The 19,119-nt window shown below is 36.7% G+C and overlaps 1 protein-coding gene across 1 annotated transcript; it reads left to right on the top strand.

The window, feature by feature from the left end:
• The first annotated feature begins 9,181 nt into the window (after positions 1–9,181).
• On the top strand, positions 9,182–17,650 carry LOC142348208 (uncharacterized). The gene is made up of 2 exons (XM_075399476.1): positions 9,182–9,409; positions 16,483–17,650. The coding sequence occupies exons 1-2, from the start codon at positions 9,193–9,195 to the stop codon at positions 17,547–17,549; spliced, it is 1,284 nt and encodes a 427-aa protein (XP_075255591.1). The 5' UTR covers positions 9,182–9,192; the 3' UTR covers positions 17,550–17,650.
• The last annotated feature ends 1,469 nt before the right edge of the window (positions 17,651–19,119 follow it).

A 19,119-nucleotide genomic window follows, 5' to 3' on the forward strand; every position in this document is an offset into this window, starting at 1 on the left:
GGTCAAAAATTCTTTGCCCCTCAGACTGTACTCGGACAGTGACACTCCTCCTTAGACCCTCAATTCATTTGAATAAGTCCTTGACAAGGTTCAAAAGCGATTTATGTTGAAACACCATATAGCTAGTTTTTGAGCGCGAAATTTGACAGCGTATAGAGTACTTTTTTCGTATACCACCTAGGTCAAAAATTCTTTGCCCCTCAGACTGTACTCGGACAGTGACACTCCTCCTTAGACCCTCAATTCATTTGAATAAGTCCTTGACTAGGTTCAAAAGCGATTTATGTTGAAACACCATATAGCTAGTTTTTGAGCGCGAATTTTGACAACGTATAAAGTACTTTTTTCGTATACCACCTAGGTCAAAAATTCTTTGCCCCCCAGACTGTACTCGGACAGTGACACTCCTCCTTATACCTTCAATTCATTTGAATAAGTCCTTGACTAGGTTCAAAAGCGATTTATGTTGAAACACCATATAGCTAGTTTTTGAGCGCGAAATTTGACAACGTATAGAGTACTTTTTTCGTATACCACCTAGGTCAAAAATTCTTTGCCCCTCAGACTGTACTCGGACAGTTACACTCCTCCTTAGACCCTCAATTCATTTGAATAAGTCCTTGACTAGGTTCAAATGCGATTTATATTGAAACACCATATAGCTAGTTTTTGAGCGCGAAATTTGACAACGTATAGAGTACTTTCTTCGTATACCACCTAGGCCAAAAATTCTTTGCCCCTCAGACTGTACTCGGACAGTGACACTCCTCCTTAGACCCTCAGTTCATTTGAATAAGTCCTTGAATAGGTTCAAAAGCGATTTATGTTGAAACACCATATAGCTAATTTTTGAGCGCGAAATTTGACAACGTATAGAGTACTCTTTTCGTATACCACCTAGGTCAAAAATTCTTTGCCCCTCAGACTGTACTTGGACAGTGACACTCCTCCTTAGACCCTCAATTCATTTGAATAAGTCCTTGCCTAGGTTCAAAAGCGATTTATGTTGAAACACCATATAGCTAGTTTTTGAGCGCGAAATTTGACAACGTATAGAGTACTTTTTTCGTACAACACCTAGGCCAAAAATTCTTTGCCCTCAGGCTGTACTCGGACAGTGACACTCCTCCTTAGACCCTCAATTCATTTGAATAACTCCTTGACTAGGTTCAAAAGCGATTTATGTTGAAACACCATTTAGCTAGTTTTTAAGCGCGAAATTTGACAACGTATAGAGTACTTTTTTCGTATACCACCTAGGTCAAAAATTCTTTGCCCCTCAGACTGTACTCGGACAGTGACACTCCTCCTTAGACCCTCAATCCATTTGAATAAGTCCTTGACAAGGTTCAAAAACGATTTATGTTGAAACACCATATAGCTAGTTTTTGAGCGCGAAATTTGACAATGTATAGAGTACTTTTTTCGTATACCACCTAGTTCAAAAATTCTTTGTCCCTCAGACTGTAATCGGACAGTGACACTCCTCCTTATACCCTCAATTCATTTGAATAAGTCCTTGACTAGGTTCAAAAGCGATTTATGTTGAAACACCATATAGCTAGTTTTTGAGCGCGAAATTTGACAACGTATAGAGTACTTTTTTCGTATACCACCTAGGTCAAAAATTCTTTGCCCCTCAGACTGTACTCGGTCCGTGACACTCCTCCCTAGACCCTCAATTCATTTGAATAAGTCCTTGACTAGGTTCAAAAGCGATTTATGTTGGAACACCATATAGCTAGTTTTTGAGCGCGAAATTTGACAACGTATAGAGTACTTTTTTCGTATACCACCTAGGTCAAAAATTCTTTGCCCCTCAGACTGTACTCGGACCGTGACACTCCTCCTTAGACCCTCAATTCATTTGAATAAGTCCTTGACTAGGTTCAAAAGCGATTTATGTTGAAACACCATACAGCTAGTTTTTGAGCGCGAAATTTGACAACGTATAGAGTACTTTTTTCGTATACCACCTAGGTCAAAAATTCTTTGCCCCTCAGACTGTACTCGGACAGTGACACTCCGCCTTAGACCCTCAATTCATTTGAATAAGTCCTTGACTAGGTTCAAAAGCGATTTATGTTGAAACACCATATAGCTAGTTTTTGAGCGCGAAATTTGACAACGTATAGAGTACTTTTTTCGTATACCACCTAGGTCAAAAATTCTTTGCCCCTCAGACTGTACTCGGACAGTGACACTCCTCCTTAGACCCTCAATTCATTTGAATAAGTCCTTGACAAGGTTCAAAAGCGATTTATGTTGAAACACCATATAGCTAGTTTTTGAGCGCGAAATTTGACAACGTATAGAGTACTTTTTCGTATACCACCTAGGTCAAAAATTCTTTGCCCCTCAGACTGTACTCGGACAGTGACACTCCTCCTTAGACCCTCAATTCGTTTGAATAAGTCTTTGACTATGTTCAAAAGCGATTTATGTTGAAACACCATATAGCTAGTTTTTAAGCGCGAAATTTGACAACGTATAGAGTACTTTTTTCGTATACCACCTAGGTCAAAAATTCTTTGCCCCTCAGACTGTACTCAGAGAGTGACACTCCTCCTTAGACCCTCAATTCATTTGAATAAGTCCTTGACAAGGTTCAAAAGCGATTTATGTTGAAACACCATATAGCTAGTTTTTGAGCGCGAAATTTGACAACGCATAGAGTACTTTTTTCGTATACCACCTAGGTCAAAAATTCTTTGCCTCTCAGACTGTACTCGGACAGTGAAACTCCTCCTTAGACCCTCAATTCATTTGAATAAGTCCTTGACTAGGTTCAAAAGCGATTTATGTTGAAACACCATATAGCTAGTATTTAAGCGCGAAATTTGACAACGTATAGAGTACTTTTTTCGTATACCACCTAGGTCAAAAATTCTTTGCCCCTCAGACTGTACTCGGACGGTGACACTCCTCCTTAGACCCTCAATTCATTTGAATAAGTCCTTGACTAGGTTCAAAAGCGATTTATGTTGAAACACCATATAGTAATCTGACAACGTATCAAGTACTTTTGTATATCGTCTATCGCTTTCAAAGTCCTCTTTAATGAAAGCTTTTACGAGTGCTACTAGTACCACTACTATAACTATAACAACAGCAACTACTACTACTACTACAACTACGACTCTTACTACGACTACTACTACGACTACTACTACGACTACTACTACTACTACTACTACGTAGCACTACTACGAGTACTACTACTGCACCAAACCGACTACACCAGACCAGACCAGACTAACAGACCACAAACCAGACCATAGACCATCGACCTACTTCAGATTTAGCGGTACCCGCTACTACTGCACCAGACGCAACTAAAAAATATGCCTCTGAAGCTAAAATAGGCATATTTTCCAATTATGGAGTATTATTTGAGGTTATAACTCACGTTTATTGATGTCTGGACTTCGCTGTTGTAAGGAAAGGATGTTGCAGCAATTACAATGAATTTACAATCAATCTGAAATAATGAAATGCTTCAATATGGAAGTATATAAACTGGTCATCAAGGTACTGTTTCTCTCCTCAGGAGCTCAATCTGGGGTCAAATTTCCAGGCCAATTTCTCAAAAACGGCTGAACAAAAACGAACGCCCTTAGTACCGCTTGTAGCACAGCTTGAGACACGCGTCATATTAAAAAATGAGCCCAATCGGTGCATTTTTCAAGAAGTTATAGCAAAAATAAGGTACCGTACCAAATGCCCTTGGAGGAGAGAAACACCACCTTCAGAGCTAAAATTGAACATCTAAACATCACAAAACGCTATATAAAGTATACATATTCTGAATCTACGTTAGATGAGCAATTCAAAACACTAATTTTGTCACCTGAAGTAACAAAATTTCAAGCTTTAAAACGGGGACCCAGTACAGGTACCCTGCTTCACCTGGTGAAAATTGGGGCACCTATCCTGGCCAATTTCTCAAAAACGGCGGAGCGAAACGGAACGAGACCTATATCAAAACAAAGCTTAGCTCAAGCTGGGTCTAGCAAAAAAAAATCATCAAAATCGGTTCACTCTACAACGAGTTATTCCAAAGTAAAGGTAACGTACCAAATGACCAAAAAGCAAGGGTACTGTGGCTGCAGAGCCAAAATTGACCATCTAAACCTGCAAAAACGCTATATAAAGTATGCATATTCGGAATCTACGTTAGACGGGCTATTCAGAACACTAATTTTGTAACCTGAAGTAACAAAATTCAAAGCTTCAAAACTGGTGCCGGATGGTGTCATCCGCTTCTGAGGCTAAAACGGAGGGCAAGTTTACTGGCCAATTTCTCAAAAACGGCTGAACGAAACGGAACGAAACCTATATCAAAACAAAGCTTAGCTCAAGTTGGGTCTAACAAAAAAAAATCATTGAAATCGGTTCACTCTACAACGAGTTATTCCAAAGTAAAGGTACCCTACCAAATGACCCAAAAAGCGAGGTGACCTGATTTCAGAGCCAAATTTGACTATCATAATTCCGTAAAACGCTATGGAAAATATATATGGGGATACTCCCCACTAACTGAGGATTCTAAAACACTAACATTTATTCCGCAAATAAGCTGTTATGTTGTACCGAAATTTGGGTCACCCAGAATAGCCCAAAAATTCGACTTTTTTCAACTTTAAACATTAATAACTTTTTGATGAGATCGATTTGAGAAACCATCCAAATACTGCAAGCAAGAGGGGTTCAGTGCCGACAAAACGCGACTACTCCCGTTTAATTTGGTCCAGTACTTTAGCAGATATTAACAAAATACTGTCTTGTACCCCATTTTTTGGGCTAAAACCGAAGCCCAAAATCTCCGGAACTGACGTAAAACAACGTGAAACAGAGTTGCCGGCGTATTTGTGGGTGTAATTCTGGTCCACTTCCACGTTCTAGCTCACGGCAAACCTTCATCGTGAGGTGGGAAAAAATTTCCCACCTAACCATGAAGGTTATGATGTTTTGTGTGTTTTGACATAAAACAACATCCACAGAAATTTGATGAAATCGTGAAAAAAGAAAAATTGTTGAATTAACCCGATTATTTGATACAATTAGCTTCAACAACTTAAATAGTGTCTAGAAAACACAAAACGCAAGCCGAAAAACTGGTTCAATTGCGCAAAACAGCACTCAGACATGAAAATTGAGAAGAGATTGGCCAAAATCGAGGTTCGGCGCATACAGGGCTAAAGTTGACCTTCTCAACTCGATAAAACCATCTGAAAAATCTAAATGGAAACACTCCCCACTATCTGAGGAAACTAATGAACCCATATATGTATGGTTACTCGGGTATTGTGGGGTACAGAAACTTGGGTGGACACCAAGATGACCCAAAAATCCTACTTTTCTTAAATTTGTCCTTGAATAACTTCTAGACCAGGACGTGTCAGTGTAATTACTACTCATCAAAAGCAAAAGGTGTCTCGTACAGACAAAATGAGCCGTTATAGGTACAATATTGTCAATGCACGACGATACAGTTGTTCAATTAAGCAAAACACCACTCAGCCCAAAATTTGAGTACGGATTCATTTTTCCGCGTTCATCATTGAATAACAGTTCTAAAGAATATTTTTCGAGACTATCACTAGCCATTTCAGAGAAGAACGTCTTAATAGCAACAGATCAAGCCAATAATCATTCGTTTTGACCAAAAATTCATTGAGAAATTCGAAAAAGTACAAAACATTAAGTTCCTTTCTCAATGTGATAAAAACAAGTTCTTTCCTCCAGTTTTCTGATTAAGCCGACGTAAGGAATCTGTCAACACTGTATACAAGGAGAGTTCAGGAACAACAAAATGCGCAAATGGCCGTCCCATTTAGTACAGTACTTTTTGAGAAATCGTCAAACACATGAAGCGTACCTCCGTCTTCTAGACCCCAAATTCTCTCAAAATTATGCAAAACGACTAAAAACGGTACCAATCGGACACTTCAAAACATAATAAAAGTCCACTGAGTAGTTACTGAACATCCAAGACACCCACTGCGAAGTGAGAAAAAATTCTAGAGGCCAGGTTATTTTGTGTGTTTTGTTAAAAAAAAAAGACAAAAGACCTCTAACTAGAACTTCTTGATTTCGCAAAGAATGAAAAATTGATGATTTCCCGAAAGCTAAGTTTTGGAAAACTTCAGAGACTGAAACAAAGCCAAAACAACACAATTTGCAAGCAACAATAACCAAATTAGATGAAGAACTATATCAGAACTGAAAAACAATTAAAAAATATTTTTTTAAAAAATTTTTAAGGTTTACAGCTTAATAGCTTTCTGTGCAGGCCAATTTAGACACAAATTCAAGAACGCAGACATTTGATAAGCTTACAGTAAAAAAATGCGACTATGATTGGCCAATTTGGCAAAGTAGTTCAGGAAAAATTGTCAGAAACAAAAAGCGTGCCCTCAAATATGTAATTTTTTTTTTCATTTTTCCAAAGTTAAACATTAATATCTTTTTGATTAGGGCAACTTGATATACCAATGAACACTGAAAGCAATGGAAGTTTAGGATCAGTAAAACGCAACAATGCCCGTACTATTTGGTACAGTAGTTTCGAAGAAATCATAAAACACATGAAGCGAACCCCGAATTCTGGGCTAATAGGAGACCCCCTAATTCTCGCAAAATTATGCAAAACGACTAAAAACTGTGCCACTCGGACACTTCTGAACGCAATTCCAGTCCATTTTGTAGTTACTGAACACCCAAGATCTCCACTAAGGAGTGGGAAAAAATTCCCACCTCGCCCTAAAGGCCAGGTTGTTTTATGTGTTTTGATAAAAAAGACCTCTAACAAAAATTTCATGATTTCGCAAAGAATGAAAAATTGATGATTTCCCAAAAACTAACTTTCGAAAAACGTAAGAAACCGAAACAAAGCCAAAAAAACACAATTTGTTAGCAACAATAACCAATTAAGAAGAAAAACTACATCAGAACTGAAATCCAATTAAAATATATTTTTTTAATTTTTAAGATTTACAGCTTACTAACGTCCTGAGCAGGCCAATTTAGATACCAAATGAAGACAGCAAACACCGGAAAAACCTACATTCAACACAATGACACTATGTTTGGCCAAATTGGCAGAGTAGATCAAGAAAAATTGTCAGAAACAATAAGCGAGCCCAAAAAAAATTAAGGTTTACTTCAACTTTTTCAAGTTTAAACATTAGTAACTTCTTTTTAAAGCCGAGTTGGGAAACCAACTAAACACTGCAAACAAAGTCATTCAGTTTTCATCAAAAAAGACAATGGCCGTTCAATTTGGTACAGTAGTTTTGGAGAAATTGTCAAACACATGAAGCGTACCCGCGAATTTTGGGCTAATGGGAGACACCAACTTCTCAAACAATTGAGCAGAGCGGCTAAAAACGGTGCAACGTGGACAATTCTGAACGTAATTCAAGTCCACTTAGTAGTTATGAACACCCAAGACCACTACTGTGAACTGGGAGAAAATTCCCACCTCGCCCTTGAGGCTGGTGTCTTTTGTGTGATTTGACAAAAAAAGATTTGGAACAAGAATTATTAAAAGCACCACAGAACTGAAATGCCATTTTTTGAAACAGTTTTTTTCTTTCTATGAGATGACTTTAAGATTGGTTGAACGAACTAATATATCATTTTTACAATTAGTTTGTTGCGGTACATTGCAAAATATCAGAAATAAAAAACTCCGAATGTTGCTTTCTCTTTGTCCCAAAAAGAAGCATTACCTAGCATAAGATCAAAAACGAAGTTAATGTTTGATTTACCAGAAAGCCAAGGTTGATTTTCTGACATCAAGATTGAACAATAAATCGAATGAAAGAAGAACAAAAGATGAATTTTCAAAAACACATCGATTTTTCTTAATGAAAACACTTCAAGGACATTAACACTAACAACTATCAACTGAAGGCATCATGGGTTAATTTAAATCTCCTTAGGAAGATAATTAGACTTCAAATTAATTGGAATTTTTTTTACTACAACAAGAACATGCTAAATTACGGACAGGATCAGTAAGAAAAAGTCCCAACTGTTTGTTTCTCTAAAAATAATTTGTTTTAATGAAAGATAAGAGAAATATTGAAATATTTCTGTTTTTATTAGATAAATTGAACTTTAAAAAGACGGATTTGATTGCCTCGAGTAATTTCTATTTATTTGTCGGAAAGTTGTATGTGAATTCAAAATCTTGCAAGAATCTTGCAAGATTCTTGCAAGATTTCACATTCAAAAGGCGTTGACGAAAAAAGTCAATTATTTTCAGTTTTGCTGATCAAGAATTCTGATATAAGTCATGATATTTGGTTTTCAGTTAGTTTTAGCTACCAAAAACACATAAATATTTTTTCCGGAATTCAAAATCTTGCAAGATTCTTGCAAGATTCTTGCAAGATTTTGAGTCCTGGCTATTTTTTTTTTCATTGAATTAGGCTTCGTAACTTGTTCAGTAAACAGAAACTTGCTTCAAAGATGTTTCCTAAAACACTTGTACCCAGATTGTACCCTTATTTTCTGGCCTTGATTGATATCTTGCAAGATTCTTGCAAGAATCTTGCAAGTTTTGAATCATCTTGCAAGATTCTTGCAAGATTTGAATCCGCTCATCACTAGGGGAGAGGTCACTTAACTGCTAAAATCACCACTTCCTCGGTCTATGGATATGGATGAAGCTTCTTATGTTTATGGATCAAAATGTCTCTTTAACGCGTTTCGGTTGATTTTAAAAATCGTTGATGCACTGCATATTTATTCGTAAACTCTTTTTTCAGGTAGTTACACCTGTTACATTTCAGGTTAAAACTACAGTTAAAGTGCGTTTGAGGTATCTCACAACTTAAATACACCTGAACCGCAATTACCTGAACAGAGTTCAGGCAAAAATACGTGAACTGTTTTAGAGTGTAACCTTCCCAAACTGCAGATGCTGACGTAGCCAACCTCTCGAAAGTCGTTTGAGAGCAATTTAACCGACTTTAGTCAGTTATGTTTTCTTGGCATATTATTAGGCTTGACGTATTACTAGGGAAAAACATTTTTTCCGTTTGTATCGGAAAACATTTATGATATAGTCCTGTTGTCCAGTTCTAAACAATTTTTACTGGATGAATACTTCTGAAAATTGTGGACATCAAAGGACATTTTTATAGATTACAGAATTGGGTTTAGGAGTGTGTGATAAATATGGTACCCTTCAAAATAACAATAAGTGTCACAGCCCTAGAAGGTGCTGGTACAGGGACAACACCAAGAGCGCGCAAAGATCAATCGGGGTCAAAGCCACGAAGTGGAAGCAAAAAAACTTCTAAGTCTCCGGGTAGTAAGAATAGAAGCAAAGGTGGAACTCCAAGATTGAACGATACGAACACAGATGAGCATGTTCCAGATGAAGACGGTGAAGGTGAGGATCAAATGACAATCGGAAAATTTTGGTTTTATTCCTACCCGATGTCAAATTGTGCGCAATTTCGTCATTTTTATATAACAATCAATTTTTTCAGTTCTTGTTTCAATCATGGGCTTTTTTCAGGAAATCGGCGGACCTTCTAATTATTTGTGTTAATTTTTTTGAGTCAAAGTGGTCTTTAAAATTGGTGTCGTTACAGGTTTTTGGTTATTGAATGCAAATTTTTGTGCAGCAACTATTTTCGCAGACAATGTTTGCTTTTCTAAAATTTATATGCTTTTTGAATTATGCACGTTTTTTAGTTCTTTCTGTTGTTCTGTTTCTTAGTCTCATTAATGATTGGGTCTCATTGGCTCTTTGACGAGGGTTATTCGAAGCTATTTAATTGTTGTAATTGTAAAGGTTTCAACTACGTTGTCATAACTTGTTTTAAAAATTATCAGTAACTTTTTGAGCCCTACCTTTTTTTATTGTCCCGTTTCCGTGTTTCTTAGTCTCATTAATGGCAGAAGTTTCACCGGCTCTCTAATTTTGCCGAATTGAAATTTCATATCTAACCTTGTTTTGAATTCGGACATATCTTTTTTTCAGAAAAATGTCAGCTATTTACCCATTTTTGTCTGATTGTAATTTACATTCGTTAATGACATGTTTTTTTTCTCTCTATTGAGATCGATTAGCAACGATTGAATAATTTCAGTTGATTTCTATAAGTTTTAACTATTTTGTCACATCTTTTCAAACATAATTTTATAATCTTACCTTTCGTTTTCAAGTTCGTTTTGGTCTTTTGACCCTTTTTGGGAAGCATAAGTTCAGCTATTTAATGACTTTAGTTTTCATCTAACTATTATTAATTGCTCTCAAACGACGTTTATAGCAATCATATTAGTCTTGTTGGTCTTTTTATGCAATTTTCTGCATGACCGATTTTTCGTCTGACGCTTTTGACTTTTCATCCTCAAAAACAAGATAAACAGTTAGCTCCCACCGGGCATTAGGTGCTCGTAGAGCCTTTCAGCTCTGTTTCAACTAAAACTGTTTTGGAGACTTATACTTATGGTGTGAAGGGCGGTTCTTAGAGTTTGAAGACCCCTACACTGTTGACCCCCCTCCCCCCGATTATTGCCCCACCCCTCCACCCCCGCGCGTTGTTACCCCCCGCCTCCACCCCGCTATTGCCCCCCACCAGCCCTCCTCGGTGCAACCTCCTACAGTCTTAGATTATGACAAACAACCGCTTGCTAAAAACACACAAACTTATACTATTTTGCTTAATTTTTTTTGAAGCTTTTTGAAAATTTTTGTGAATTTTTTTGATATTTATTAGGCCTAGGTGTCAAGGAACCTCCTCTAGGTTTTGATATTAGAATACTGCGTAGTTTATAGGTTAATGGAATGATTTCAACGTTTTAACATCAGGAATTTTTGCATTTTTTCGACAAAACAAATCTAAAGAAAAAAATGCTAAAATCCGTGATGTTAAAATGTTAAAACTACCAAAAGTTAAAATGTTGAAACCAACCCAGGGGCCAGAAAACCTCCTAAAACATCTGATAAAAGCTACTGACAATATTTTATTGGCTATGGAATAGTTTTTCAACTTTTTAATCTCACAAAATTTAGCAATTTTTTTAATAAAACCTGCTTTTTTTCAAGTTTTTTTTCGAAGATTTGTTTTTTTTTTCAGATTTTGTCAGTCTCAAGAGCCAAAGAACCTCCTCTAGGATTTAAAAACAGTTTACTGTATAATTTTTAGATGTAATGGCATGTCTTGCAAGATTTTAACATAACGAATTTTTTGAAAATTTTTGTCATTTTGTCCATTTTTTGACATTTATAGTCATTATTCAGGTTTTTCGAGCATCATGGTCACGAAACATCCGTTATGGCATTATGGTTTGATAATAAGTTAGTGGAATATTTCTGTTGGTCATGGATTAATTATTTCAACTTTAATAATATCACAAGTTTTAGCATTTTTTTCACTAAATTGGCAATTTTTTTGAAATGTTTTGCCATTTTTTAAAATTTCTTTAGCTTTAAGAGCCACTGAGTTTCCTCTAGGGTTTAATAATATGTTACTGCATATTTTATAGAGTTAATGGAATTGTGATTCTATTTTTTTACAACAGTTTTAGTAATTTTGGATAAACTTTAAAACTTTTTTTAAAATTTTTGGAAAAGTTTTATCATTTTCCAATTTTATGTATCTTTAAGAGCATGTGCAACTGGGACACTGCATAGTCTCTTGAGACAATGCAATGGTTCCTAAGACATTAACATTTTGCAGTTTGCAAAATTTGTTAAAATTTGCAATTGTTTCCAAAATTTTTCGTCCTTTTCTGAGTTTAACGACCACAACTGGCCCACCAAACTTTTTAAGTCTCAAAGATGGGTGATTTGACAGAAATTTTGAGGCAAAAAGTGGTTTTGAAATTTTGTTTTTGCGAAGTTGAAAACTTTTTTTATAATTTTGCCTGTTCATCTTTTATATGATTTTTTTTACTAAAAAGGCTAGAAACTTAGAAGTTGCAGAATCGAATCCCATCATGGAAAAAATTCCTATCTCTTTCCCTCTCTTTTGGTTAGTGTTTCTGTCTTGTTCACGTTTTATCTCCCTCTCTCTCTCGATCTCTCTCTCTCTCTCTCCTCTTTCTCTCGCTCTCTCTCTCTCTCTCTCTCTCTCTCTTTGTTGATGCCCCATTTCAGCTGTTGTTATGTGGTGTAATATCATTATCTCTGATCTTCATTAACAAGAGTTATAGTGGAAATGTTTCAATCATAAATGACTTAACAGGCAGGTTTTAGGAAAACATTGTTAGTTGCTCTCAAAAGCACTATGTAGCAATTTTAATAATCCTGTTTGTCTCTTTTACGCAATCTTTCGCTAGGCCAATTTTACCTTTGACCAATTTGCTTTTGTCTTCGGAAACGGAATAAAGAGGTAGCGCACAGTTTGCATAAAGTTCTCTTAGGGCCGTTCAGCCCACTATTCTTCAAGTATGCGATTGGCAGAAAGTGTTTTTGTGAGACTTATACTTATGGTGTGAAGGGTGGTTCTTAGAAATTGATCCCATCCACGCACCGCCCCTATATCAGTCCTCTCAATCCACTTTTGCACGCCGGCTGAAGTGCACCCTCGCTGCGCTCACCGTAGTCCCCTTCAATAAATCTAAAGCTAGCCTCACTAAACCGTGGCTAGGTACTGACGGAGCCAACCGCTCGCCAGTCGTTTGAGAGCAATTCGCCTGACGTTAGTTGGTTATGTTAACGACTTTGAGACAACTTTTGTTAATAATGGCAACTTTTTAGTTTTGCCTGTATTTGCTTTTATTTCTCTTGTCCTCTGACTTTGCATTGTTAATGAGTGAACCCATGATTTTTTACTGTGGTGCAATTTTCTGAAGTGAATATTTTCATTTCTTCACGATGAGTTTAAAAACCTCATTTTTCTCAACAAATAAGATATGTTGTTTTGTTTAGCTCTGACCATATATGGTGTCTTTTGGTTGTCCACGGACTTTAATCTCGTTGATGAAAGGTCCCCATCACTTTTGCTGACTCTGATAAAACCTTGTGGTTTATACCGTAGCTAGCTGCTGACGACGCTAACCGTTGGCTGGTCGTTTGAGAGCATTCGCCTGGCGCTAGTTGGTTTCACTTTTGGCATTATAGTGAATGACAATATAGCCCAACATTTTCATGGTGCATTGTGTAATCAATCCTCATTGGGTTAGTTATCAGCTGGCATCGGTAGTAAGTTGAATAGCTTCAACTTACACTATGCTTTGTTCATGCAGTTAATCATACTAGCCTGTCTGGCAAATTCTAACGATCATCTTTATGTACCCCCTCCCCTATTAATACTATGCAAGATTAACATTAAGCGACATCGATTGGTAACAAAAACGATGGATGATTTGCCATTGAAAAGAAATGACACAGAAAACGACTAAAAAACAAATAAAAACGACAAGGAGGAACGCGCTGAACGAAAAAAAAACGAAAACTACTGTTTACGCAAAAATTATAACGAGGAAAATTAAAATGGTATTTACGTACGATAAAGATTACTATAGATAGAAAATGAGGTGAAAACAAGCAGATATTAAAAACGAGGGGGAGATCATAGTCTGGATGGTTTGTCTTAAAAGGTTGCAAAAGTCAGCATTATTATTTTGCATTCAGTATGATTATTAACGAGCTAAAATGTGACCAACGAAGAGCTAACGATTTATTATCTTAACCATCAAAAAATATTTGTTTAATATTGAAAACTAATTACTTGCTCGTTTAGGCAATTAGCTAGTAGTTGTTCAAAAAAACGAAATTGACAATCCGATACGAAAAAAAGCTAAAATATGATGTTGATAGACAGATAATTGTCTGAATGGGTCAGTCCATAAACGAGATATAAACTAGTAAAAGAGAAAAACATCTAAAGTCTAATCATGGCTGATTTATCGATGGATGGGTGGCCGAAAAACAAAACAAAAACAATCAAATGTAAAAACAATCTGAACAACAGCTCTTAGTCTTGCTGGGCCTGTCTAAAAGCAAAGTAAAAAAATGGATGCAGAAGGAGTTTAATTCTGACCATGGCAGATCATCGTCTGGTTGGTTTTTTCAAAAATATGTAAAAACAAGGGAGCATGAAGAACGAACACATTGTTATCCTACTACGTGTTCCTAAAAAATTTAAAATCATGAGATACTGTGCTAAAATTTTTGAATTTCATGGCAAACTTTTTTACAACTCGAAGAGGTAGCATTTTCCGAACCTGAAAACCAGTGTTTAGGTCAATTTGTAGAGCAATTTTTGAAAAAAAGAGAAGCTGTAAGAAGGGCAGCTGGCTGTGAGAAAAGTTTGATTCGCAAAATTTTTTATTAGTCTAAGATATATTTTGAGCTCTTTATTGTTTTTAGAAACAAAATTTTTGCCAAAAAGGATGACCTCAATCAAATCATTTGATAGGTGCGCAATTGGAAGCATTTTTGACCGTCTGAAGCAAATATGAGGCTTCTAGATTAAATTTTAGCTCGTTTTTTGCTTTTTTTAATATTTCACATTAATGATGCACTTTTCGCAACTTTTAATTCTTTCTTGAAAAACGTTTAGAGTACTCGAGGATTCTTTGTTATAGTGATAATTATAAAGATATTGATAAAGAAAATTTTTTGGTTTTAGTGATCTCAAATTTGGCCCATGTTCATTTTTCGGCCCTTCCCTGTCATTTTCCCCATCTTTGATGTTAACTTTTAGTATTGTTTTTTGTGTTTTTGCCGAACTTTCTTTGTTTATATAGAAAAGAAACTTGATTGATAGATAGGGCCCGTTTAGAAAGAAAAATGTTTCATCACTTGGTTGAGCGTTGGTCAAATAAATTTAAAAAAATCATTAAAAAAACTTGCTAGAAAATTTTGCTACATTGGAAAATAGAACTTTTAAAAAATTGGTTTAAGAAATGTCACTAAGACTTTTAGCTACCGGTGCAATTATATAGCCTAGCTTTGGAAAAATGGTTAAATTCCAAAAAGATACGGCAAAAACTATAACGTCGGCGTGAATTTGCTTTACATTAGATTACTGTTTCTGGCACTCTATTTCTGCAGCTGTTTCTACAAAAAGAATGTCATAGTAAACTATGACTGAAAAAAATTCTGTTTAAATATAGTTTATTGTTTGTTTTGCAGCTTTTGTATTTGCAACGAAAATTGATTGAAAGCACCACCACACAGGTGCTATCGTCGTGTGCAAATTATTCAAAGCTGCAATTCACCGCGCAGTCGGATGTTATTCAATGACTGCAATAACTATGTGGTAAATTACTTGAACTTCGTTATATCCAGTTTAATTGTAAGCATTGCCTTTGTTTTTTCAAACACTTACCATTTTTTGTGAAGGAAAGTTATAATGCCATCTTAACTTTAATAATAAGAGTTTTTAAAATACGTTGCTAGGATTCCGTGGTGTACAAATGTTTTTTTCGTAGCTGCATCTGATTTTTCATATTTTACGCTATTAGTCGAACAGAACTGTTTTCAATTTTAAGATATTTTCCTCTTTAATAGCCGCGAAGCGATAGCGGCTATTACAGGGGACATCGTGGTTGTTTTTTTTAATTCGTCGTCTCCATTGATGATTCTTGCCACCTGACTTCTTGTATTTTTTTTCGATTTCATTTATTTCTACTGCTTTGCAGTTAGAATGTGTGCGCGTGAAAACATTTGTTCTGCTTTAAGGTCAATTGCGCGACTTACCTCACTCAAAAAAATAACTTCTGAACTGGCTTAATGAACTTTAAATTTTATGAACATTTACTGGTTAAAGGTCAATAGTGTGCATCTAAGTAGCGCCAAACTTAAACGCCCTAACTCTTGAGTATTAGATTCAGGAGTTTTTGATTTTTAATATAATTCTGAAAAGGCTCCATTAGGCATTAGGGTTTTTTCCTTTATGAGCATATATGTCTCATAAATATGACAGTCCAATTCTAACCGAAAAGTCTAGTGGTCCATAAAAAGACTGGTAGTCAATCCGTCTATACTATTTCTTTAGTTGTTTCAATTCAGGGATGACCACAAACGTCTATCGCAGCTATTTTCCGACAATCTATCGGCTATGTGTTTTGCCAATTTTTGTACTTGTTTCTGTCCCAATCGGGGTCATAGGAATCAATGGCGTCTAACTTTCTGACTATTTGTCGTGAAATGTTATTGTTATCTCTATGGGCCTCTCTTGAAACGAGGCAAATCGAGCAATTTTGAAATTTGAGCTTCAATGAGATCTTCGATGTGTCTGCCTGTAAACGAGCGAAAACAAAAATTGAGCACAAATATGAAGATTATAGATATAGTTATCTTTATGGGTCTTCCTGAAAACGAGGCAGAAATGCGCAAATATGAAAAACCAGGCTAATATCTAATAATGGTAGATCATTGTCTGTTGGAATCCGTCTAAAATTTAGGTTAAAACCGAAATCTTTATTATGACTCATCTCTGGATGGGTCAGATGTCTGATTATGCCTTTTTTGTTTGGTTTTATCTAACTTTGATTTTTAAGGTGACAAAAAAGATGCTGCTCGCACTCGTGGCCGACCCACAACCAGAAAAGGGGGAGCAGGAAAAAAGGCAGCTGACAATTCTAGATCAGGAAGCAAAGGTGGCAAGAAAGGAGGGTCCAAAAGCGGATCTCGGTCCAAAGACAAAAAAGGCAAAGACGAGCATGGGGATGAGCATGGGGATGAGACTCCTGATGAGCATGTTCCGGACGACGGTGATGGTATGCCAGATGAGCATGATCGAGATGATGACGGTGATGATACACCAGATGAACATGAACCAGATGATGATGCACCTGATGAACATGATCAAGATGATGATGATGATACACCTGACGAGCATGATCCAGACGATGAGGATGATACACCTGACGAGCATGATCCGGATGATGACGATCAAGACCAATATAAGACACCTCCTAATAGAGGAATGCCTTCACATTCCAAGAGGACTAGATCTAGGTCTGGAGGTAAGAACAAAGGTGGGTCAAAATCACGGTCTGGTAGCAGAGGTAAAGAGGGCCATACTCCTTCAGCCGATGGTAGTCCAGCCCTAAACGATACCAACCCCAAGGATAAAAAGGCAAAGGCCGGAACCAAATCTGGCAGTGGAGGCAAGAAAGGCGGATATAAGGGCAATAAAGGTGGAGCCAAAGGCAAGAAAGGTGGAGCCAAAGGAGGAAATAAAGGTGGCAAGAAAGGAGGCAATAAAGGCGGTGGTAACAAGAAAGGTGGCAAGAAAGTAGAAGAACACATGGGGGAAGACAGTAATGAAAGTTTTGATAGTTTGAAAGTTAATAGGAGTTTTGAGGATCGTGAGCAGCTCAAACTGAAAAACAAGAAAGGCAAAAAAGGTACCAGCAAAAAGGCATCCAAGGGTTCAAAAAGCGGTAGAAAACGCAAAATTGGAATGTCACCACATGGTGTGAGGAAATCGGGTGACACTGGACTTGGGAAGCGTCTATGCGTTGAAGAACTTAAGTCATCTTCAGGACGTTCTGTCTGCATTCGTAGAGTTTGTGAATTGCCAAACTGCGATGATGATCCTTTCATGGGTTGTCTTCACTAAAAATTAAGACAATTGCTGGAACAAATTTATCGACCGGACTCGTCAAGTCAACCAAGCATCTGAAAAAATAAACAAATCTGAGTAGAACAAATTCTGCCTTGTTTCTCAGTTTGACGCCTATGACTACCTGGGGTACGACCAAGAAAAATTAAGGCCATGTTTTAAGTGTTAAAAATTTCATTGCAAGAAGCGTGACAAAAGTATTGAGTTAAGAAAAATTATACTCGTAAGCTCTTAAAACATCTATTCGATGAAGCTAAATGAGGCTTGTCTAAAAATTATAATCAGTAGAAAGTAAGAAAAACGAACATCAGATACAATAGCCTAATGGAGAACAAGTGTGGATTGTCTATTTGCATTTTACCTATGTGATATAATATTCTCTGCAGAGAAATGGAAGACTTCTGTTCTTTCTAGAAAACCCAAGTCTTGACCTCACTTTGTCAAGACTTGACGTCTAAAAAATGTCAATCAGGCATGATAGCCTCTGTTTAATTGCTCTCAAACGAAGTTTGTAGCAATTATATTAGTCCTGTCGGTCTTTTTTATGCCATTTTTCGCTTGACCGATTTTTCGTCGGACGCTTTTGACTTTTTTCCTCAAAAACGGGATAAACAGGTAGCGCCCAGCGGGCATTAAGTGCTCTCAGAGCCTTTCAGCTCAAACTGTTCTGGAGACTTACAATTATGGTGTGAATGGCGGTTCTTAGAGGTTGAGGACACCCTCCACTGTTGACCCCCAACTCGTGTTGACCCCCCTCGGTGCACGCCACCCCCCCCCCCCCCCCCCCCCCCCGTGCCCGTGGCTAGCTACTGACGAAGCCAGCTGCTCGCCGGTCGTTTGAGAGCAATTCGCCCGACGTTAGTCGGTTATGTTCACAATTTTTTTCAAGGTTTTCGAAAATTTTTGTAATTTTTTGAATTTTTCAGCCCTAGGTGTCACGTAACCTCCACTAGGGTTTTATAATAGGTTACTGCATAGTTTAGTGGTAGTGGAGTGGTTTCAACACTTTTAACATTAGGAATTTTAGCATTTTTTTGACAAAAACTTTTTCAAACAATTTTTTATTCAAATTTTTTGAAATTTATTTTTCATTATTCACGTCGTTCCGGACACAAATAGTTACTGAAAAAAATAATTTGCCTGGGAATGGCTTTCAATTTTTTAATGTCAAGTTTCAGCAATTTTTTTTTTATAAAATTAATAAAAATTTTTGTCGGTTTTTAGGTTTCGCCAGCCTCGAGAGCCGAGGATCCACCTATAGGGTTTAGCAATAGTTTAATGTGTATTTTCTAAATCTAATGGAATGTTTTTCAAGAATTCAACATTACGAATTTTTGCTATTTTGTTTACAAAACTTGCAATTTTTTTCAATTTTTTGACATTTATTGTCATTGTTCAATTTTTAAAATAAAACTTAGTAGCTTCAAGTTTTTAATGTTTTTGTAATTTCTTAGATTCTCCAGTCTCAAGAGGCATAAAACCTCCTCTAGGGTTTGATTACAGGTTACTGCATAGCTTCTGGATGTAATGGAAGGTTTTTCAAGACTTTAATATCAGCAATTTTTAA

This window comes from Convolutriloba macropyga, chromosome 1, assembly GCF_964194025.1.
Source record: "Convolutriloba macropyga chromosome 1, txConMacr16.3, whole genome shotgun sequence".
Classification (NCBI taxonomy): domain Eukaryota; kingdom Metazoa; phylum Xenacoelomorpha; order Acoela; family Convolutidae; genus Convolutriloba; species Convolutriloba macropyga.